Here is a 24,553-nt window from a genome sequence, read left to right as displayed (position 1 = left end):
CCTTCCTGCCAAGAGCAAGAAAGCCAAGAAAGCTAAAAAGTCCAAGAAATCCAAGAAGCAGAAGGGGGAAGGAACCAGTTGGTGGTAGCTCCTCTCGACCTTCACGTCGTGAGTCGAGCGGTTGCCCCCTTGAGCTACGGAAAAGAAGGGTTATGATGCACTGTAACCAGTTTGAGACTCCAAGGAAGAGCATTGACTAGATGAGGTGCATGGGAAAAACCAGAGTTGATCGTTTGAAGGCTCCAGAACAGCAGTACCTGTGTGAAGCAGATTACCGTTTCAAGACCCAGGTGCAAGTGGATTGGTACAACTAAGTGTTCCTCGGCAGGACCAATTCCCTCACAGAGATGAAATGGGTGGATTGGGACTACTTGCAGGCCTCTACTAATCCGGTAGCTAAGCAAGTGATCAAGATGTGCATCGACAAGGATGTCGGTGGCATCATGTGCTTGGACAAGGATTGGAATGAAGAGCTGATTGGACAGTTCTTTGCGACTATATTTTTTGAGAAGACGGAGGATGGGACTGAACAGCAGATGCGGTGGCTGACTGAAGGGGAAGAGTATACTGTGACCATGTCACAATTTGCCACCATCTTGGGACTCGGTGCATTCGATCTAAACAAGCCCAGCATACACGCAGAGTCCCCAATGTCTTCGGAGGTGGTCCGCACTTTGTATGCGGATCGGATGCCGGTTGGGGCACTTGGCTCGACCAAGGGGCTCCTTCCACATTACGATCTGCTACTTAAGTTGCTGAAGACTACTATTTCGCCCAAGAGCGGTGACAAAATAGCAATTACCTCTAGACACCATACCTTGTTGTTACGCATGAGGGAGAATGCGGCCCCCTTGAGCATAATGAAATATATTTGGTATGAGTTGCAGCAGATCATCTTGGATGTTTCTCGTGGCTTGGCTTATGCTCCTTTTCTGCATCTAATGATTGAGATTGTTACTGGACTGAGGTTTGTGGCTGACTGTGCTCATCGGAGTTATAATCCCATTCTCCCCAAAGTCAGCAAAGCGAAAGAAAAGTCCAGTGCCTCAAGTCGCCCCTCCACCTCGCAGATTCCCGAGCACCCATCTTTAGGATCGCTTTCTCCTTTCAAGAAAGCGCTCTCTGCCATCTTTGGGATCTGCAAGAGGACAGCAGTGAAAGTAAAATCCAACGAAAGAAAGATCAATCAGCTTCTGCGTGCGTCTAGACATGAGATCCCCTCTGAGTCCGAGGATGAGGTCTATGAAGATCCTTTTGTTGCCTATGAGGCCGCTCGCACCATAATCTGAGGCTCACGGGTGATCCACGAACCGGATAGGCATCACCCGTGAGCCTCCGATTCGTGTGGATCGTCCGGGAGCAAGTTGTGAAGGTTGGTGCCTAACCTCCGCAAGGGAATATGTAAGATTGATAGTGGATTCTTGTACTTTCTCATAGAAGACTGCAGGGTAGAGCGAATTGCAATCTAGGGATAGGCAAGCCGCCTTGATCTTGACCTTGGTGGTCGATCGAAGGGGTTGCTAGTCCCTAGTTGTGAATTCGAAGACCCGTGTTGGCCTTGTGGGAGGAAGCCAAGAGAGGGAAAGGATCGAGAGAGATCCCGCCCGCAGAAGCGCCTCAACGGAGAGTAGGATCGAAAGATCCAAACTTCGGGATAAATCTCTCGTGTCTTTATTCTTATGATTTTGTGTTCTGTTTTTTCCTGCAATCTTTCTGCTGTTTTATTACACACACAATCACATCACTTTCCTAGGAACATCACCAAAAAGGTAGACTGTCAAGTCTGCATTTTTCACTGACCGGACGGTCCGGTGTTCTAACCAGGACGGTCCGGCCAGAGCTCTCGGCCCAACCCGAGAGTGCCGACCAGACGGTCCGGCCATTGGCCTGGACGGTCCAACTCCTGTACGGACCGCTGCGATTTGAAAGAATTTTCAAGACACCTATTCACCCCTCCTCTAGGCTGTCTCTCTGGGACTTCACTTGGGACGCTGGTTCCATTCCCAATCGGCGAATTTTTTTCATTCGCATGCGCTGGAAGACATGTTGTTGCCATCTAGCTCCTCCTCGCGCCCTCGTCCTCCACCACCGAGTTCCTCGGCCGTCGACGACGTCGTCTTCATCGGAGGCGGCAAGAATGGTGTCGTCGCTCTCCCAAGCATCTCTGGCACTGGTATTTGTCGTGACGGCTGCGCACGGAACCATGAATCTGGGCGCCAGAGGTCAGCCGCCGGCGTCGTCTTCCTCGAAGCCGGTAGGAATGCCGGCGTCGCTCCCCCAAGAATCTCTAGCACTGGCTTATCTCGCGACGGTTTTGCACGGAACCGCGAATCTGGGCTGTAGAGAGCAGCCATCGTCGCATCTGCAGGCGCCACCAGTGCTGACAACTCGATTCATGTCGTCGCAATTGCAGGCACTGCCACCGCAGCCACCTCGATTCATGACGCCAGCTCAGTTCAACCTCTCTCCTCGCTCCCATGGTAGCTGGGATCCTCATCACTATCAGCAGCCATGCTCCAACACTCAGGCGACAGAGGGTAGAGGGGAGCAAGAGACCCTAGTCAGAGAGGAAGTGCTAGAACCCCTCAACCATGAATCAACTGGTGTCAATTTGTCCAGGGATTGGTCTACTGGTGAAGATGATTTCCTCCAAAGAAGCAATTTCAGCAATTTCAGTAAGCCTGTATCTCATATGTTTTCTCCTGTTGGCTGTTTTGTATTCTATATTAAATTTTTTTCAGATAACAATTTCAGGAAGTATGACAGGGAATAGTTGGCTTTTACCTCTCAAGGCTGTACATTTGATTTGGCAATAAGAGAATGACTAGCTTGTAGTTCTGAATGTTTGTACTGTACTAGCTTTGTAGTTCTGAATGTTTCTGCAATACCTCTCAAGTCTATACATTTCATTGTTTTCATCTGAAATTTAGGTTTCTGCAGTACTAGCTTGTAGTTCTGAATGTTGAGCCTTTGACTGTGAATGAAATGCTATCAATCTGATCAAACTATATTTTTTGACAGTGTACAAATTATCTGAATATATAATCATTTGACCATGAATTCTGATAGTTCTGCATTTGTTCTCTTACTTCGTGGTGTCAAAAGATATAATTTAATTATGGAACTGCACACAAATCCATCTGATGAATTCACACCATAATGTATTGTGCACCCAAACCTTTATCATCCTTGTCAGAAATAGTGGTATTGGGATATATTTTCAGAAATAACCGTATCGGGGTATATTTTCAGAGATGATCATGTTCTCATAATGGAGCTATGTATGGTTGTTGCTAGTTGCTACAAGTATAGGGACATATACACTGAAAATATTTGGAAGCAATTCTTGGAAAATCTGGTTTAGACTTCAATACGCACCTAGATGGCTAGATGATACTTACTGTATGCAATGGACCTTAGGTTTTTAGTTCTTAGAGCAATACAAATAGTAAATATTAAACAGATAGTAAATAGAAACTGATATCTTCTGGTAAACAGAGTTGTTTGGCAATTGTTTGATAGTAAATAGTGCTTGCTGCCTCATTTTGGATAGCTATTTTCATTGTTTTCATCTGAAATTTAGGTTTCTGCAGTACTAGCTTGTAGTTCTGAATGTTGAGCTTGTGACTGTGAATGAAATGCTATCAATCTGATGAAACTATATTTCTGACAGTGTACAAGTTATCTGAATATGTAATCATTTGACCATGAATTCTGATAGTGCTGCATTTGTTCTCTTACTTCTTTTTTATAAAGAGGGCATGTTCTTTTGCTGTTCTAGAAATAAAAATGTGAATTAATACTAATTGGTTGAAATGTATTCTATGGACAGATAATATGGCTAGTGAAAGATTTTACACAAACTTGTTGAGCGAGGATACCTATACCTTTGATTGCGGTGATATGGGTAGCCAACCAGAGCAGGAACAACCAAACCGTAATGAACCTGGTAAATCTAGGAGACAGCCAAAAAAGGACAAAAAATTTTAGCGATGAAGAGGACTACTTGTTGGTGTCAGCATGGTTAAATATTAGTTTAGATGCAGTTCAAGGTGTTGATCAATCAAAATCAACCTATTGGAACCGGATTTACAAATATTTCCATGAACACAAGACCTTCAATTCAGATCGCTCTCAAGGTTACTCAATCACCGTTGGACTGGTATACGTGACGCGGTCAACAAGTTTTGTGGATGCTTAAGTTGGGTTGAGAATATGAATCAAAGTGGTGTCACCATTGAGGACAAGGTTAGAGTTATTCTCACATATTCTCATTGCTTTTTTTGTCATACTTCACTGACATTTTTTATTTCTTTGTTTATTTACAGTTATCGCATGCTAGAAAGTTGTACAAGGCAGAAAATGAAAATAGAGCGTTCACATACATAGAGTGCTACCATCTGTTAAAGAACCAACCAAAGTGGTTTGATAAGCGTATTGAGATGGTAGAGTTGGAAGCTCAAACCACCAAACAAGAGCCATAAGAGTACTACAAAATCAACAGCTGTACTTTCAACAGATGTGCCTAGTGAAGGCAATATTGGTGATCGAAGCGAGACCACAAGAATTGATGCTGCCACAAATACTCTAGAAAGACCAGTTGGAAGGAAGGAGATGAAAGAAAAGTTGAGGCAACGATTTGATCGATCCCATATTGAATCATTGGACTATCTGTGGGCCAAGAAGAAAGAGGCTGATGAGGAGAAAGAGATTAAGAAAGAGGAGAGGTATAATCATGCATTCACACTAGAAGAACAAAGAATTGCAATGGAAAAAGAGAAGTTTGAGTTCAAGAGGACGATAGAAGAAGAGAGGATTTTGAGAACAGATGTTTCTAACATGGATATCTCTTAGCAAGAATCAACAAGAATACTACAAGAACCTAAAGGACTATATTATTAGTCGACGTCTAAATAGCTCGACTCAATAGTTGAAGAATACGTGCTCTGCAATATTCATACTTGTTTGCTGAATTTTTAGTTTTGTTGGACATTCCTAGCAGTTTCGTATTGTTTGTCACTGAACTATATGGTCTGGTGTTGTTTTTTTACTTAGACTATACTGAAAGTATGACGCTTTAGGCATCAATGGGGCTGAAAGTGTACTGTTTTTCCTGGAAAACTGCTTGGAATGGTGCTGAAAGTGTACTGTTTTTTTTTGGAAAACTGCTTAGAATGGTGCTGGAATTGTACTATTTTGCTGAAAGTGTTCTATTTTTGCTGATCGGCTACTGGAATGGTACTACTTTGCTGAAAGTGTTCTGTTTTGGCTTAAATGTTGTGGGAATGGTGCAGGAATAATTCAAATTTACTGAAATTGTCTTGTTTTTTTCTCACATCCTGCTAGAGTGATGCTAAAAATACATTTGGCATAAAAAATGCATCTACATGATTTTCATACTACTACTTATCTAAAATAAACACATCTTATTTGTAGACAATGTAAACTAACAAGAATCTCTGACATAAAGTGAAAATTAATATTGGTCTCCATGACATTGCCATAGGTGTTCGATGAGGTCTTCTTGAAGCTGAAAGTGAGTTGTTTTGTCTTTGATTTCACTGTACTTGCGAATGTACTCATCAAAATCAGTTGTTCTTTCATGTGAAGCTCTCACCTGTTCTCCCATCTCATCGTAATCTAAATCAAAATGATCATCTCGCTCATCCTCCACAATCATGTTATTCATTATTATAAAGTTCTCATGATTTGATCCAGAGTTTTTGTATCCCAAAAATGAGCCGGTCCACGAACAATAGCAAGCGAGACTGTAGAACTCCAAATGCTTGTTCAACATCCTTCCTAACAGCTTCTTGGGCTTTTGCAAAATATTTTCTCTTATTCCCCTACGGCATCTGAATGCTCTTCACAATTGTTGCCCATGAAGGATAAATACCGTCTGCAAGATAATACCCCATGTCATAGTTGTGCCCGTTGATGCTATAGTTTACTTCTGAGGCTTCACCTTCAGCTAGCTTTGCAAATAATGGTGACCTTTGAAGAACTTTAATACCGTTGTTTGAACCTGGTAAACCAAAGAAAGCATGCCAAATCCATCGGTCATGCGAGGCAACGGCTTCTAGAACTATAGTAGGCTCCCTATACTTCCCTGTATATTGACCTTGCCATGCAGTAAGGCAATTCTTTCATTTCCAGTGCATACAATCTAGAGATCACAACATTCCAGGGAATCCTCTTGCTTCCCCAACCATAAGTAATCTAGCTATGTCAGTCTCGTTTGGTAATCTCAAATACTCCTCTCCAAAAACTTGTTCATAGCTACAACAAACCGTTTTAGACTTTCTATAGTAGTAGAACCTCCAATACGCACATACTCATTAATCGCATCAGTTGCAATTCCATAACTCAACATTCTAAATATTGCTGTAATTTTTTGCATACTTGACAATCCAAGTAATCCGGTTGCATTTCTTTTTTTGAACAAAATAGTTATCATGTGCTTCCACTGCATTCATGATACGTAAAAAAAGATGATGTCTCATTCTGAACCTGCACATATATTGCCAGAAATAAATCACATGAACATGTATTTGAAGATGCATATAGGAAAAACATATAAATAATTGTTATAAACCTGCGCCTAAAATAAGAAGGGTCATACGTAGGTTCTTCAGAGAAGTAGTCATTGTATAGTCTACAGTGTCCTCCCAATCTATCTCGATCAATTACTTGGTGCCCATACACAGAGCCTCCAAGCTTCGGTACATGGTCGGTCATGTCTTGACCATGTACTATTTCTACTGCCGATAAAATAAATTCCTCATCATCATCCGACGAAGACTCATCATCTAATAGCATTTGGATGAGTTGACTTGGACGACTCATCTCTTTCTGTATTTAGCAATTTGATTGGAAGAAGGATCGAGCTGCAAAATTAGTTATTGACATCAAGTTAATGTTTCTCTACAAATGACATCCTCAATTCAATCTTCACACATCGGGATCGGCTAGTAAATTGGATCAGCATGGCAAGAGAAGTATCTTGATGTTCTGTATTTTATGAAATCAAAGACAACGACATCACAGATGACACAGATCAGGGATGGCAAAATACCTCCTCATGGTGGCACAACTAGTGCATACAGAGAAAAGAGATGAACATCCGTTTTACGTAATCACAGGGGATCACGTTGTTCTGGCTGTGGCTGGAGACCTGCTGGAGAAAGTCAGAAGCGGCGGTGGCGGCGGCGTCAAAAAACGACGTTGTTTGGCCGAGCGCGAGCGGTGCCTCCACGATCGTACGTTCTGTTGTTGGTAGTTAAGATTTAGCATATCTTTTGGAGATGGATTATTTTTCTATTCTTTAAATGGGTTTTGAGAATCCAAAAAACTAATTATAGGAAATTGGATTTAGTATATCTGTTGGGCATGCTCTTAGTAAGTGTTATTAGGGTACTAAGGGTCTGTTTGAGGAGTTTTAGATTCTAAGAAGCATTTACTTGGTAGCCAGCTTTCAAGAATCTGGAAAAGCTCCTGAACCCAGCTTCTCCAACTTCTGGATTCTTAGTTCATTTTTCAAAATCTGTAACTGCAGATTCTCAGAAACTCTGGACCGTTTGAAGCAGCTTTTGAGAAAAGCTGCAGTGGGAAAAAGCTCCCCCAAACATGCCCTAAATTTTCTCTAGCATGGATGAGTAAAAGATTAAATTTTATTGTAATAAATTCATGTTCTTGAATTTTCCTCGTAATAAATTTTCGCGATAACGCACACCATAACCATCATCATAAATACTTTTTACCGTCACAAATTACAGAGACAAATTCTGCCCTTGAACACATCACAATCGTAAATTTTACTCAGGTTCGCCCTTGCGGTCTCACGTTCCATTACATTACGTGCAATGCTTACATTTTTTACACTCTTTGCATTTAGGATGATCTGTCCGACCAAACTGTGATGCAAATGATAAACTTAGATTACGGTGATGTGGCTGTGCTTAATTTGATTCAAATTTGCACTACAATACAATGGACACATGCTGCTGAAAACACCAGGATAAAATTCTCTTAATTGTGCTTCTTATTGCTCTTAATGCGCAACTATTTTTTTTTATCCGCAGAGCAACTCTGGAACCAGGGCTTGCTGCAGCAACTCTGACGGGAAACAGTTTTAATCACATAGGTGAACCGTGAATGTCCATCACATGCTGGTATATTATCTAAATAATCATAAAAAAATTTGACAGCATAGACTAATATAAGTTATATCACTTTACAAACATGCAAGTTTAAATCTAACTTCAACAAGTTGTATAAAAAAACAAAAATAAACTAAAACTAGTTTACACACATTTACAATTATTTTTGTTATTTTTGTTACCACAGATAGAAGTCAAATTTAAACTTGCATGTTTATGGAGTGATATAACTCATATTAATCTATCTTATTAATTTTTTTATACTTTTTAATGACTATTTAGATGATAGGCAAACAACTCCATCCAATCCAATCCATGTGCTAAAAAACTGCATCCCAAACTCTGACTCCCTTCTCTTCTCTTTGCGTCTCTCTAGAAGACGATGTACACGGCATGCATACGCACTGTCAGTCAATGTGCAGAGTCAGCAGTGCGGTGCCCGTCAGACAAGCCTTTGCTACGGAAAATGACACTGATCCTAAGGCCTTAGCTAATGCATCCGATCTGACTGTGAAACGAAAATGCATGTGATCTGACTGTCTGAAAAGCAATGTGTGCAGTTTTTGACCGTCTGAAATTACATGGGATTTGCAGTGTCCTGTGGAGTTATTATACCTCCACACAGCTTCTGATCAACGAGATGAAGAATTTTAACTGATTGGTTCAGTCAAATTAAGGACATATTTTGACGTGTTTTGCAGTTAAATTCCTGCAGGATTCTCAAGTGCTTTTTCCTACCCTGTGTTTGAAAGGAGGTATCAATAAGCAGCATGAACGGGTGCTATGTCTCTTTCACAAAGCTGTGGCAGAGAGAAGAATGATCCTAACTCTTCTCTCCTTTTTTTTAGCACCTTTCGGCATTTGCATTACGATTGCCTTCATCTGTTTGTAAGTAGTAGTAGTTGTCAAGGGAATTAATTTGAACAGAAACGAATGGCGGGAGTGCAAAGCATTGTATAAGTCTGGGAGCTTAAGCCAACAAAATTGGACTTTGTTGGGCTGATTGAATGAGCTGCAATAGTATATATACAGTTTGCTAACCATAGCAATTTTCGCCCAACAGTGCCATTTAAAAGTGTATCGACGTACTCCCTCCAATCAAAAATATTTATCGTTTGAGATAAAATTTAGTTAAGCATAATATTTTTTGACATCAATTATTTCTTAGATACGTAGTTTAAATGCAAAACAAATTATATATGTAGATTTTTCTTAAAATATACTATCATAATATTATACACTCATTTGGTTTTATAAATTTACTTTTACAAAAAAAATGGTTGTAAGAATTTTACAAGTTTAAATAAATTTCGTCTTAAACAACAGATATGTTTGACCGGAGTGAGCATAATTATGTGTTAAACAAAGTTCACAAGAGACATGCCTTTGGCCTAAGATAAGATTAGTATAGAAAGATTGGGAGACCAGTTAGTTCTAACAAGTAAATACTGGACAAGCTTTAAGCTGAACTGACACACCTGCTTAATTAATGCAGACATTACATCAGCAACAAACCAAAACTAGCTACAAACAAATCATAAGAACTCTGAAAGATACAATTTGCTCCAATGATAGGTTATAACACTGATTTGCATACTCATAGTTGAAATTGGCAATTCATCAGTAAAACAAAAACAAAATTTTGATGAGTTTGTGTACCGATAACTACGTGATTCTGAATTATTCAGTAATTTCTCCTGTATGCCGTCACGTACTGTCCTTGGCTGCGCTGGGCTCCGCCGCTGCCGTGGCGGCGGCGGCTTCCACCATTGCCTTCGCTTCGGCCAAAGCCTTCTCCTTCTCCTTCTCCTCGGCCTCTGCCATTGCCTTGGCCTCGGCCTCCTCTCTCGCCTTTGCTTCGGCCTCCTCCTTTGCCCTCTCCTCCGCCCTCTTCTTGAGCTCACCGATGCAAATCTCGAGGCAGGAGGTGTCGCCGGAGCCGGAACGCCTGGCCGTCATGAGGCACTCGGCGACGTCGGCCGGCGTGAGGTTGACGTTCCGGAGCACCTCGCCGACGGCGGAGAAGAGGGGGTGCGCGTCGATGTCGAGGTAGTTCTTGGCGAGCGTCCTGAAGGCCTCGAAGCCGCAGTAGGACATCTCGATGTGCATGTCCATGCGGCCGCGGCGGATGAGCGCCGGGTCGAGCTTGTCGACGTGGTTGGTGGTGAAGACGACGATGCGCTCGCCGCCGCACGCCGACCAGAGCCCGTCGATGAAGTTGAGGAGGCCGGAGAGCGTCACCTGGCTGGACCGCTGGTCGTCGCTGTACGACGGCCGCCGCGCGGCGCGGTCGCCGGTGAGGTCGAGGGAGCAGTCGATGTCCTCGATGAGGATGATCGACTTGCTGGTCGTCTCGATGAGGAGCTTGCGGAGGTTGTTGTTGTTGGTCACCATGGTGAGCTCGACGTCGTAGATGTCGTAGTCGAGGTAGTTAGCCATGGCGGCGACCATGGTGGACTTGCCGGTGCCTGGGGGACCGTACAGGAGGTACCCGCGCTTCCACGGCTTGCCGGTGCGGCGGTAGAAGTCCCTGCTCTTCCGGAACGCGTCGAGGTCGTCCATGATCTCCTTCTTCTTGGCCGGCTCCATGGCCAGCGTGTCGAACGTCGTCGGGTGGTCGAAGTCGACGTAGCTCCAAGCCCTCTCGTCGTCGAACGAGTAGTCCGACATCTTGTTGTTGGTGTAGAGCCGCCGGCGGCGGCTGCTGAAGAGCAGCTCGCCGCCCCCGCGGCGGACGTGGGGGAGGTACTCGTCGACGACGAGGCGGCGGTGGCGCATGTGGAACGTGAGGCGGAGGCACCGCCGCTCCGTCTTCCACTGCCCCTGCTGCTCCGTCACCGACGACCACCACATCGTCACGCCCTCGAACTCGTCGGCGACGTCCTGCCCGTCGCGCATGCTGATCACCAGCCCGTCCCCCTCCGCCGCGCCCTCGGCGCGCAGCTCCCGCGCCTCCGACGCGCACGTCGCGCTCAGGTACGCCTTCACCTCGTCGTAGGGGGTGTCCCTGGTGTCCACGGGGTTGTACCTCCGGTAGTACCTCGCCGCGGCGGGGCAGTCGGGGATGTCGACGGTGATGTAGGGGTCGACGACGTTGAGCAGCCTCCGCGCCCGCCGGCGGAGGAAGAGGTTGAAGTAGGTCAGCAGCAGCCGCCGCGGCGCGTACGCCGCCAGCAGCGGGCCGAGGAAGAAGGACAGCGAGCCGAAGTGGGCCAGCAGCGTGGCCATGCTGGCGAACGACCAGCTCCGCCACCGCGCCGCCGACTTGTTGCCGGTGGCTATCGACGCCGCGACCCCCATGGTGGCCGGGCGAGCACTTCTTGATCAAGTACGCTCGCCGCGCCGCGCCGTGCGCGTCCAGATTTATGAGGCGCGCGCTGGCCGTGTTCAAGGCGAACTCGGAGTCCTGATGGTGTTAAGGCGGAGAAAAAAAGTCAACATTGAGAATTTTAAATAAACTGCAAACAAACTGTCATGTATTTCCTTCGTTTTTTTAATGTTGGATATCGTTAAGTTTTATAATATGTTTGGTCATTTATTTTATTTAAGAATTTATTTAATATCATTTATTCTTTTCGTCTTTTTTATTTGACATCGTCGGCTTTTAGATTTTCGTTCTGAACATCTATCTTATTCAATATATATATATATTATTAATTATTTTATTATGATTTAATTTATTACTAAAATAACTTTAAAAATGACATATAATTTTAGATCTTTGCACGAAATTTGTGAATAAGACGAACGATAGGTTCAAAAAGTTTTCGACGTCAAATACAAAAAATAAATAGAGTATTTTATTATGATTTATTTTAACATTTAAGAAACTTTAATAATGACCTACATTTTTGCATATTTATAAAAGAATTAGACAATGTAGTGATTATAGCGAGTTGTAGTTACAATTCGATCTTGCGTAGGAGCTTGTTGCATCTGATTACTCATCGTAGTCTTATCATGCACGTCGTCCCTGTCGTCGAAAAAACCGTCGTCCACTGTATCATCCTCTGTTCAAGCAAGCCTAAGGAATACACGATATGTTCTTTGAAACCAACACAAGTATTCACAGAAAATGTTTTTCCTGATGAATAGCGTGGATGAAGCAGTCATTCGCACTACTATTGCGCCAAGCATCAATGTGTGCGTGTTGTTCGGCAGCACAGTCCAAAACTTTCTTGTTATGCGCTCTATCGTTCCTGAAAAAAGTTTACAAATAGAACTCACAAAAATCATTTCAAAAATGTACAGGCGTAACAAAGGTACTAGCAGAAGAGACAAGTTACTGTGAAACGGCCAGGAGGTAGAGATATCCTTCACATGAAAATCTTGGCACTTTCCAATTGACGCATGACACGATGCGGAAGGCAGTACTCCGTAAGTAAGAAGAAAATCAATGGACATTGATAGCACCACATGTGTTAATCGCATGTGCATATCGAGTTGAAGTTGAGGGATTCCACCTGTGTTAAATTGTAAGGCAACCAAATGACTTGCGTAAGAAAGATGGTGAATACAGCAATAAAGCAGACCGCTCACCTAGTATCCACCGGGGATGGCGACGATGACGACGACGAGGGCCGGCAAAAAGCCAAACTCCTCACCGATAGCTGTTCATGAAATCCAACAAACACCGGGGGTAGTTTGTAAAACAGACCTTAACGGTAATTTTTTAGAAAATTTTTAACGGTTGGAAATAACTACCCAAGGATCTGATTATAAAATTATGAACCGCTTCACCTTTCGAAATAAAAAAAATCTACCCAACGGGATGCCATCTTACAGGACGAGTAATGAACACAACACGGCGTCATTGTCTTTTCTTCTTCGTGAGCCTTATTCACCCTGCACTTCCTCCCATCGCACCCATGGTGCGCACTCCTTTGCATGCCGACGCTACCTCACCGTGCAACGTCGATGATACCAACTAACAGCATTCCCAACGGATCATCTAAATTTGATCATCCATATTATCATTTAGATGATCATCCAAAATAGATTCTCTATTCATATCAGTCATCACTCCACTGAAATATCCATATGCATTTTATTAATATTTTGTAACCATCTGCTCTCATGTTGTTATTGCTCCCCCTCTTCTGATTAGATGTTAAGATATAGAGGAGAAGATAGAACCTTAATGTTTAGAGTTTCTTTTTACGATTTAGATGCTGCTCTATTTTTATAAGATAGATAAAATATCTGCTGAAAATGCTCTAATATCAATGGTAGATGATGCCTCTACTTCGAAACTTTGTCACGCTGCCTGGTCGGCCTGTTCACAATACCAACAAAGGACCTAATTGCAAATACTGTGGACCGCTATCACTGGTACCAGTCCCGAATAGGGACTGGATTGCAAAATAGCCCATCGAACTGAACTGGGCCGCATCCGCATCACTCTCCAGAAGAAACTCCGGAGCTGCACCAAGCCCAACTAGGGTTTCCTCGCCCCCACCTCCGCCGCCGCCGCCGCCGCCGCCGACCTCCTCCGGCGACCGCCGGGGCGGCCTTAGGTGCCGGAAACCTTTGCCGCCTCCTCCGCTTAGCCGAACAAATCGCATACCCGCCGCCGGGTTGGCTGGTGGTGGAGCACCGGACATGGTGAGCTCTTCTCCGTCGCGGATTTTTTTTTTCTTTTACCTTTTGTTTAGTAGCCTGTGCGTTGTTGTGTATGTGCTAAGATTGGATTAGTATTTTGTTCGAGCATCCCATCCGTAAGGTAATTGCTCTGATTGCTAGTGCGAAATATTCAGCGATTTTTCTCGTCAGGAGTGTGTGGGTAGGGTGCAAGATTGGGAATAAGTAATAATCTGTTGTTATTCCGATTGAAATTTCTGATCAGATTACCCAGCTCTGCGGATTTGTTAATCCGATTAGAATAGAACGATGTGGGCAGAGTTGATATACACGAACTGTTACTCGTGGAGTCATGATCATAGAAACAGGTTACTCCAACTCCCATCATTTTCCATCCTCCTATTTCGGTATGAAATGACCATTTTGGTATGTTCACTGCGTCACTGTGTAGTACTATTAGGTGTTAATTACAGTGTCATCGGAATCTCAGAGTAATGACAAATTGACATTCATACGGTTTCTCTTTGCAATGTGTCGCACTAGATATATAGGATGCAGCAGCGGTAATCTGATAAGTGATAACCATTTTGTTTTCGGTTACTATGTAATCTGCAAACATTTTCCTGTTCCCTTTTCCATATGCCCCATCTGTTTGTACTTATTTACTTTTCTAGCGACTGGATAATGTTATGATCTCAATGTTTGGTTTCAATTTAATGCATGAGCACAGAGTGCCAAATAGAAACTAAAAAGGGATGTGCAACACGACAAATTATAGCTATAGCAATTAAATACTTCTATATTTTCTGCAGGCCACACCACTCATAGCAGGACTTGCGGTTGCAGCGGCGGCTCTTGCTGGTAGATATAGCATCCAAGCTTGGAATGCTTATAAAGCCAGGCCTGTAGTTCCTAGATTGCGCAAATTCTATGAGGGTGGCTTTCAACCTACGATGACCCGAAGGGAAGCTGGTTTAATCCTTGGTGTCAGGTAAATATCATATAGAAGCATAATGCCTATATTACAGCCAATCAACATGTTTACGTTGTATTAGCTCAAATCTACTTGTATGTCTAGCTTCACCACATCCCCATGCCATTGAAACTATGTTGACTGATGCACTCATGCTTATGAACTTCTCCTATTCCCTGCACCCTTCCACACCTCCAATCCATTGGCCAGATCATAGTAAAACAACGGAAGTATACATTTCACATAATTTTAGGGAGTTAGGGATGGTAAGGTTGATGCGGTAAAATATATGAGATGTCTGTTTTTTTGTATGGGGAGACATTGCTGAATATCATGCTTATTTTTATGTTGCTTTATTAGTCTTCAAATTAACAAGTTGCAAACAAGGCAACTGTCCTTCCCAGATACAGAATTCTTTTAATAGGGAAGCCTTGATGTTTATATATTATACATGTTGAAATTTTAGAGGCCAAACATCACCGTTCTAGTATTTCAGACCGATTGGTAGAATTGATGATCAATCAACTTTTGTCAGAAACTACATATATGTATCTTTTTAGACATGTGGGCAAAATGTATTGAGCTATATAGGCAACAGTGCCCTAAATTCCCAATCATTAACATATTTCTCGCTGGTAAGTTAAGTAATTAACTCCTTTGCTATGATAAATTTGTTTTGAGTTCGTTTGCTCCATTGATAAGTGAATGCTATCAGATCCATAGTTTTAAAATCTTGAGATAAAGAAGATTATTTGTTCCATTGAAATGTTGTTGCCCCTCCTAATTTGAACACTTCAGATCAGTCATTCTTGCTTTTGAGTTTTGAGGAGTCCCTTTTAATTCAACAATTTTATCTGGTAACTTGCAACGGATTTCTTTTAAGGTTATTGCTTTTGCTAAGTTCGCGTCCCTTTTCTCCTTTTGACTCCTGCAGGGAAAATGCGCATCCTGAGAAGGTAAAAGAGGCACATAAGAAGGTCATGGTTGCTAACCATCCAGATGCAGGCGGTAGCCATTACCTTGCTTCAAAGATCAATGAGGCCAAGGATATTTTGTTAGGGAAGACAAAAGGAGGGGGGTCAGCCTTTTGATTATATGATAATAATGCACCATATGTTCTTCTAGTGAAATGGTGAATTTTGGCATCTATAGTCTCAGGACTGAAAGGTAGGCAAAAATCTTGATGTGACTAGAATTCATGGGTGGCGAATGTTAGCAGCTCAGCCCACTGTTTGACATTTCCATGGCCGGTTGTGTGCGCCCAACTGGTTACCGAATAACTGATATACATGAAGAAGATGGCATCTCCTGTACGTTGTATCAGATTTCCATTCACATGTCAAATTTTGATAGCTGTTTCGTAGCTTACAGCATACATGAAATCCTGAAATCCACTCCGCAATGGACTTGACATAGGCGTGTATAATTATCAGCATTTGAGCAAGATGTATCTCCTGATATAACCAAAACCATTGTCAGGTAAGTCATCTTACTCTGGACTGCAATGTTCCGGGGCTCAACTGGTGGCTACCCCATCTCTGAGCTTTTGTTACTTTGAGTTCATTTGCACACGACCATAACATGGTTTTCATCCAGTAATTTATACATGCAGACCAACGAATCTTATGTGCAGAAGATCTGAGCTTCGGAGTTTCAGCTGTTGAACAGAAGAGTTCAAATGATGCTTTCGCTTATCTGCCCCCGATGCCTGCTGAATATTATCAGTTGGACTTTGGCACAAGACATTGGGGTGTTTTTGTTCTAGGGTTGGAACAGAGTCGACTCATTCCCGGAGCTGTTTGGTTTGGAGATGGGATGGGATGGGATGGATTCGATCTGGAAGATGAATATTCCTCTTAGATCTGAGAACAACTTATCCACCAAAATTGATCTGACCGAGCCAATCTACTTGGGTTGAGCGACGTCATTTGCTAGCCATCGCCAACTTCTCCCCGTGCGCTATGTTTGGAGGACATCGACGCCGACTGAGCTCACTTGTTCCTCTGTGCGGGCGCAACAGACTATGGGCCTGGTTGAGGGAGTTTTTTCCGGCTGCCCTAAACGGTTCACAGCTTCTGAGAATTAAGAATCCAGAAGCTGAAGAAGCTGTGTTTAGAAATTTTTCTAGATTCTCAGAAACTGGCTACCAAACAGTTGCTTCTCAGAATCTAAAACTTCCTCAAACAGGCCCTATAACATGTATGGTGTGTGTATTTTATCATTGTTAAGATTGCTTCCATCTCAACCTCAATTAGGACACGACAGACTATGGCGAATTTAACGGTAGAGCCCCGCTTCTAATTTTATCCACACCATTTATTCACAAATTTAAAACAAACATATACAATACATTTTTCTAACACACAAGCCCCAATATGCTACCTACCAATCAACTCTTCTCTTTGTCCCTAATTTCTTATAAAGTTTGGGTAGAACTTATCTCTTGCACAAGGAGGGGCTACTCTCACTTTCCTTCTCTCCTGCACTTCATCTTTTAAGTATACATAGCATCTTGGGGCTAATGCATGCTTAGGTGCCATAGTACTCGCTCAGTCGCTCTTACTGAGCATTACAAGTTTACAACAGATGGACGGTAGTGTGTGTGCATGTGTGTCTTTCTAATCTGCAGCAAGCAGCCAGCCTTCAATCTCTCGTCCCATTTGCCCACTTAACACGTCAATGTCAGGTGAAGGAAGGAGAATGGAAATAAATTCAGGTCTCTAGTGGTAGCTAAGTAGGTTGCTTCAGGTGTTCTTCGCACACCTAAATAGAACATTAAATATATATGAACATTAAAACTAATTACACAGTTATGGAGAAAATCGTGAGACAAATCTTTTGAGTCTAATTAGTACGTGATTAGCCATAAGTGCTACAGTAACCTTCATATGCTAATGATGGATTAATTAGGCTCAAAAGATTCGTCTCGCAGTTTCTTGGCGGAATCTGTAGTTTATTTTAAAATTAGACTACGTTTAATACTTTAAATGTGTGTCCGTATATCCAATACGATGTTTTTGCAGAAAAAATTTGCAAACTGAAGAAGGCGTCATCTCGATTACATCCAAAGGACAGAAAAGTGAAGCACAAATAGAGTTGATTTGGACGTGATGCATGGCCAAATGAGAGGTAGTTTAGGTGGCAAACTATTTTTCTAAAGCATCAGGACACATCTGAACTGAATCAATTGCAAGATTAATATAGTAATAGCACCCTGACATGGCTTTGTGTGTGCATCTCCTTGTAGTACATAGATCATTTTCTTTTTTTTTTCTCTATTGATTATCTCAGGAAAAAGGAAAAAAAAAAGACTTCCTAGCAATGCTTTTTGGACTACTGGAATTTGGATCTCGATCCAAATGCTGATCCAATCTTGCAACTGTGTACCTGATTGATGACATGGTACCGGTCTGATGCGGCCAAATAGGCTGATAAGTGATAACTATGGGCTATGGGCATGTTTAGTTCCTAAAACATCACACGGAATATTTGAATGTTTAAATAGAGCATTAAACATAAATAAAAAACTAATTACGTAGTTACTGGAGAAATCGTGAGACGAATCTTTTAAGTCTAATTAGTCCATGATTAGCTATAAGTGATACAGTAGTCCACATGTGCTAATGACAGATTAATTAGATTTAAAAGATTCGTCTTGCGGTTTTCAAGTGAGCTATGAAATTCGATTTTCAATTTGTGTCTGAAAATCCCTTCCGATATCCAGTCAAATATACGACGTGACATCCAAAAATTTTCTTTTCGCGAAGTAAATGGTGTCTATGTTAGCATTATTTTTTTCTTTCTTGATGAGAGGAACTGGTCTTCAGGAAGTTTGCAACAGTGGCAAGATTGTCAAAATCCATTGAAATGATAGTAGGCAAAGCAGAAGGATTGAGGAAAAATAAGGTGCGGCGAAGCGTAATCCTTTCCTTTGTTCGACGTACAAGCGGTCCTACTTGCATTAGTTTGATTGATTTTTCTCGACTATACTAAAGACACGTGCGTGCACGCACCACATGTGTTTTTTATAGTTTTTTAAAGTAAAATTAAAATTAATACAGTTGTTACTGTTATAAGAATAGTCAAATAATCATCAAAATATGTACGATAATACAGCAAAGCGAGTGCGATCTTTTCCCTTACGATGGTTATAAGCTAAAATTTAAATTTTCTAAATTTAGAGTCGATTTTAAGTTTTTTACCAAAGTTTATTTTTCATACTAGAATACACATATAAAATTTTTATTCACAGATTATTTTTCATTATTTTCATTATGCCGTTTGATTAAAACACTCAAACAATCAGAACAATTTGCAAGTAACCAGCAAAGTAAGTCAACATTAGTCTACTCATCCTCGTCAGTGTCGTCGTCATCGTCGTCGGCGTCCTCCGCCGTCGCCTTCCCCTTCCCTCCGACCTTCGCCTGCGCCTTCTCGGCCTTGGTCTTCTCCAGCTCCTTAACCAGCTCGGCGAGGCACGTGTCGGCGTTGTCGCCGGGGCCCTTGGGCGTCAGGTTCTCCTCGACGTCGGCCGGCGTCATGTCGACCTCGCACAGCAGCGACTCAACGTCGTCGAACAGGTGGTGGGCGTCGACGCCGAGGTAGATCTTGGCGAGGAACTTGAAGGCCTCGAAGCCGCAGTAGGACATCTCGATGTGCTTGTCCATGCGGCCGCGGCGGATGAGCGCCGGGTCGAGCTTCTCGACGTGGTTGGTGGTGAAGACGATGATGCGCTCGCCGCCGCACGCCGACCAGAGCCCGTCGATGAAGTTGAGCACGCCGGAGAGCGTCACCTTGCTGTTCTCCTTGCCCTTCTTCTCGTCCTGGTCCTCCGGCGGGCCGGGCTTCTTGTCGCCGTCCTTGTTCTTGTCGGCGTCCTCGTCGGCGTCCTTCTTCTTCTTCTTCTTGCGCTTGCCGGTGAGGTCGAGGGAGCAGTCGATGTCCTCGATGACGATGATGGACTTGTTGGTGGTCTCGATGAAGAGCTTGCGGAGGTCGGTGTTGGTGCGCACCGACGTGAGCTCGATGTCGTAGATGTCGTAGTCGAGGTAGTTGGCCATGGCGGCGATCATGGTGGACTTGCCGGTGCCGGGCGGGCCGTGCAGGAGGTACCCTCTCTTCCACGCCTTGCCGACGCGCGCGTAGTAGTCCTTCCCGTTCCGGAACGCGTCGAGGTCGTCCATGATCTCCTTCTTCTTGGCCGGATCCATGGCCAGCGTCTCGAACGTCTTGGGGTGCTCGAACACCACGTGGCTCCACACGCTGTCGCACCACCGGCTGGCGCCGAGAACGTCAGTGAGCTCGTCGACGGCGAGCGAAGCAAGCAAGGAAGTAAAGGAAAGGAAATGGAGAGGCGAAGAGGAGCAATGGATGCTTTACCCGTCGTCGTCCCAGCTGTCGCCGGCGAGGTTGGTGAAGAGCTTCCGCTGGCGGTTCTTGACCATGACGGCGCGGCCCTCGCGGCGGACGTGGGGGAGGTAGTCGGCGAGGACGACGTCGCGGTCGCGCTCGAGGAAGCAGAGGCGGTAGAACCGGCGGTCGGCGCGGGCGGCGCGGCCGCCCCAGTAGAACCCGGCGGCGCCGTCCTCCCTCGGCGGCCTCGAGTAGGCGAACCACCACACCGTGGCCCCCCGGAACACGTCGGCGACCTCCTCGTTGTCGCCCATGCTGAGCACGAGCGCGTCGGCGCCCTTGGCCGGCTCGGCCTTGAGGTGCCTGACCCCGCCGGCGGCGGCCACGGTGGCGCGCTGCAGGTACGCCTGCACCTCCCTGTACGCCTCGCTCCGCCTCATCCTCCCGCCGTCGTACTCGGCGACGGTGACGGAGAGGTAGGGATCGACGAGGGCGGCGAGGCGGCGCGCGTGGCGGTTGAGGTGGCGGCCGAACAGGTGGTGCAGCTGCAGCCCCTGCAGGTTGTTCCACAGCACCGTCCACAGCACGGCCAGCAGGCTGAGCACGACGCCGCTGTTGAAGAAGCTGCCGCTCCACGCCGGCGCCGGCGAGGCCTCCATGGCCGTCGACGAGCAGCTCCCCGGTGCATCTGGATGGGGGTGTGGAATTGGATCGATTTATAGGGAGTGCTCGGCTTGTGTTTGGTGGTCATAGATACGTTTTTGACCGTCTTTGTGCGTGAAGGGCTCACGCGAAAAGAGTCTTGGGAAGGAAGTAACGTGGGATTGGGTTGGGTGGGATATGACTGTACAAGGCTAAGGTGGTAAAAGAACAGTGGGTGTCGTGGACGGATGGTCCGCTCCGACGAGTGGTCCGCTCCGACGAGGCTTCTCTAACTTAACTGCTGTATAATTGTACTATTGTACAGTTATATTATTGATATATGGGCGAAGTTAAGTTGGCTGCGAAACCCGACGCAGAATTATGGCACCAACTATCTAGAGTGTATGAAGAAATATATCCAAATCCTTTTCAGCAAAGGACACAACTTAAAATAAAGATATGGTGGACATATTAGATAAATACAACACAAAATGTATCATATTTATGTTGCAGGTTGCATAATAAAACAAAACACAAACAATAATTTGTGACAAGAAACATCTAGATAGTAAATCTCATTTGAAAACGAAGCAATAATTTTTGTACAATATGTAATTCATCAGACATAAAAAAATAATAATAACCTATAAATTTATAAAGAAAATATTTAATTTATGAAATAGTTAAGTAATCAATAATCTTTTAAAAATTATGTTTAGTATATGAGAAGACATATGCCATGAATAAATCACCGAGCATGTCGAGATTCCATAGGTGAATCATGTCCATGTCCTTTAGGAGGCTTGAGCAAATTTCTGCAATCAAACATGGCTTGAAAACTCTTCTTATTTTTGTTAAAATTAAGTATTGAAATATCTCTTCGTCGGTATAAGACAATAAAAAATTGGGTCATTCATTGTTCATCCTATTACGTAAATTGGTTTTTATTATATCTTAGCCGAGAATGCTCTTTTTAAAAGTAGTGCTAACTTTATAAGATGATATTTTAGAAAAATATGCTTATATTTTTATCATTTTTAAGACCAAACTACTTAGATCATCCAAAACTTGAAATTATCAATAGCTTATACTTATAACCCAAAATTTAAATTTTTGAACTTTAGAGTTGATTTTTCAACCTTAAACTTATATAAAAGTTTTATTCCTAAATTTTTTTCTTACAAATATACCGTTTGCCTTTTTCTATTAAAAAACCAAACAATCACCCTAAGGATAGAGAGCATTTTTTCACAAGACACACGGAAATGAAGTCTTCAGCATAGACTATTCTATGCTTTGTCGCCAAGTTTCTTGCTTTAATCATGTGGTTAATTCTTTTCATTGGTGTGTGCACACATATTGGTGTGTGCAAAGGATTCATGTTCCATGTAAACAAGGGGTTTGAGGTTCTGTTGGGTCGTTATCAGTACTGGATTGAGAATTTGAAAGGAATCCATGCATGAGATTCACTCAATGAATTCCGAGGAATAAATAGAACCCACAAAGAATAGGATTCAACTCTTGTGGATGTAATCATATCATAGAGCACTGTCCCTATATATAATTGTATCTCTTGGGTTATCTTATCTGGGTCAATTCCGTAGGGCTAGTGTTTATCAATTTCTCATTAAGTGGCACCCTTGCACAATTTTACTACTAATCTTGTGTTTATAAAGGCACACTATGTATTTCTTGTAATACGTTTATGATTTATGAAATATCATCAATTATAATACAGATAATTCGAAAGTATGTTTAGAGACAATGGCCTATAAATGTAGAACAACCTTACGTACATGTAAATTAAATTTGGTTGAATATAGCAATATGTGACGGAGTCATACACCGTCATCTTTTGGCTTCTACTTATGCTTATAACCCAAAATTTAAATTTTCAATCTTAAATTTGAAATTAATTTTAATATTTTTTTATCGTCGTTTATTATTCAGTCTTGTATTTTAGATCGCTACAAACACATATGCAAAAGATTTATTAGCACCGTAGTGACGAAGAGAATTCGCTAGTGACCGGTAATATTTTTTTATTACATGTATTGCTGATAGGACAACAACAGCATCACCAGTAGCGGAGCCTAGGCTGTTACAAGAAATAAAATGCCATGCTAGAACTTTATATAAAAAGGGGAGCAAATGAAGCAAAATAATAGTAGAAAGGAACAAAGAAAAAGGAGTTGGTTTGGAGACATGGCCTTTTCGGTAAGTACCTTTCTAGTCCACCCAAGTGGCATCCACGTAGATGATGTGCATCCATACTTTGGATGTTTCAGGAGAATGAAAACAATGTGGCGGCATGATCGACATGAAAAGGGTGTTGTGTACTTCTCAGACAAGATTGGTTGGGATGCTAATGGTTTCATGTCACAGCCAAATTTCTAACCTTTTCTTTGCTTTAGTTTTTTGAAGCTACAGATGCAGCACATTGCTGGGAGATAGGGCTGCCACTGGGTACTCATCCCATATTCATTCCCTTGCTCTTTGGTTAAGGTATAGGTAAACAAAATAATAATATGGATTTTGGGTATAAAGAGGATATTACCAATTTTACCCGTTTTATACATACTCATTTAGTATGTATAAAATCAGCCCTAAAATTTTTAAATGTGTATTCACGTTACAAAAAATTATTAAATTGATTGAAATTTTAAGGGATGATTTATTATGTTAAAGAGCAACTTTGAATAATTTTTGATTATTTATACATGTAGGACGCAAGTATGTTTATTTTCATACCCATTTAATTGACCATACCCATGTGTATGGGTAATATGTTTGAATAAAATAAAACTATGTATACATTGACATAAATTTTGGCTCGTGTTTAAATATAAATCAATATATAGTCCTCGGTACACTACAAAATTAATATTTAAATAATAATCCAGACTAAATGATAGAAATGATCGAAAGGGTAAATAAAATAACATCCAAAAAATGGTCATACGTGGCAGGGTGAATAATTGCACCAAAGTATTCACGACGTGGATAAAAATATGCAATACATGTGTGCTTGTAAAAAATATAGCATATCTTAGTGGCTCACAAAATCATAATATTCAACTGCTGGTAGTATCATGTATTCGACATGCAATGATAAAAATGGGAGAATACATGGACCGTATAATATTTATTTCCAACGGTGACCCAATAAATAAAATATTCTATATATGTGCAGGTTAGCTGTTGTGAAATAAAGAAATATCCCATATGTTTACCAGTACTAAATAAAATATGTGAGATGGATACTCTAATATAATGCATATATGCATGTCCCATGAAAATTAATTAGTTCAATGCATACGTATGTCTCATGAAAATTAATTAGAGCGTATAAAATAAAACGACATTTCATCCATAAGCATACTAGTATTTACTTGAGGAGCACTAATATCTAGTCATCACCATGTAGCAAATCATTGATTCAGTCAAAGTAACGATATAGTATACCGTATAGAATACATAAAATAACATCATATCAATTTAAGTAAATACGTCAAAAGGACAAGAAATAGAAAAAAAAACTCATATACAAGCTCGACAGCTAAACCAAAGCCATCGTAGGTACAAATTTCTTTAAAAATCCCTACCCTCCTATGTACAACTCCATTGCATAATACTAAAATTTGGTACTGAATTTGATATAACATATTACAATGAACCTGATAGACGTTGTGTCTAAATTTATTATACTAGATTGTATCAAATCAAATATTACCTTCACGTTATAAGGTGGTGGGTATGGTTTTTTCATGGAAAAGCCACACGGCATATTTGCAAACAAAAAATAACTTATAAATAGAACATTTATATACGTATTCTTAGAGATCTA

The 24,553-nt window shown here is 42.3% G+C and overlaps 3 protein-coding genes and 1 long non-coding RNA gene across 5 annotated transcripts; 1 reads left to right on the top strand and 3 right to left on the bottom strand.

Annotated features, from left to right (window-relative positions):
• Positions 1-5,296: 5,296 nt before the first annotated feature.
• Positions 5,297-7,163, bottom strand: LOC107304635. The gene is made up of 3 exons (XR_001550710.1): positions 7,076-7,163; positions 6,596-6,887; positions 5,297-6,510 (listed from the first exon to the last, which is right to left on the bottom strand). It is a non-coding gene; the product is annotated as an uncharacterized LOC107304635 (long non-coding RNA).
• A 2,516-nt stretch (positions 7,164-9,679) lies between these two features.
• On the bottom strand, positions 9,680-11,459 carry LOC102713478 (AAA-ATPase At3g28610-like). Its single transcript, XM_015839059.2, has one exon. The coding sequence runs from the start codon at positions 11,457-11,459 to the stop codon at positions 9,867-9,869; it is 1,593 nt and encodes a 530-aa protein (XP_015694545.2). The 3' UTR covers positions 9,680-9,866.
• Positions 11,460-13,540: 2,081 nt separating this feature from the next.
• LOC107304588 (mitochondrial import inner membrane translocase subunit TIM14-1-like) lies at positions 13,541-16,056 on the top strand. Its single transcript, XM_040526008.1, has 3 exons — positions 13,541-13,763; positions 14,552-14,730; positions 15,647-16,056. The coding sequence occupies exons 1-3, from the start codon at positions 13,761-13,763 to the stop codon at positions 15,801-15,803; spliced, it is 339 nt and encodes a 112-aa protein (XP_040381942.1). The 5' UTR covers positions 13,541-13,760; the 3' UTR covers positions 15,804-16,056.
• A 2,905-nt stretch (positions 16,057-18,961) lies between these two features.
• Positions 18,962-20,743, bottom strand: LOC102706299 (AAA-ATPase At3g28580-like). Of its 2 annotated transcripts, none has more exons than XM_006657464.3 (2): positions 20,092-20,743; positions 18,962-19,989 (listed from the first exon to the last, which is right to left on the bottom strand). In XM_006657464.3, the coding sequence occupies exons 1-2, from the start codon at positions 20,721-20,723 to the stop codon at positions 19,059-19,061; spliced, it is 1,563 nt and encodes a 520-aa protein (XP_006657527.2). In that variant the 5' UTR covers positions 20,724-20,743; the 3' UTR covers positions 18,962-19,058. The 2 variants fall into 2 exon arrangements, with proteins under 2 accessions (XP_006657527.2, XP_015694845.2); XM_015839359.2 differs by having other exon boundaries at positions 18,962-19,974.
• Positions 20,744-24,553: the final 3,810 nt, after the last annotated feature.

Source organism: Oryza brachyantha, chromosome 7 (assembly GCF_000231095.2).
Source record: "Oryza brachyantha chromosome 7, ObraRS2, whole genome shotgun sequence".
NCBI classification, from domain to species: Eukaryota; Viridiplantae; Streptophyta; class Magnoliopsida; order Poales; family Poaceae; genus Oryza; species Oryza brachyantha.
Note: the sequence above shows the minus strand (reverse complement) of the source record. Positions and strands in the feature narration are given on the sequence as shown.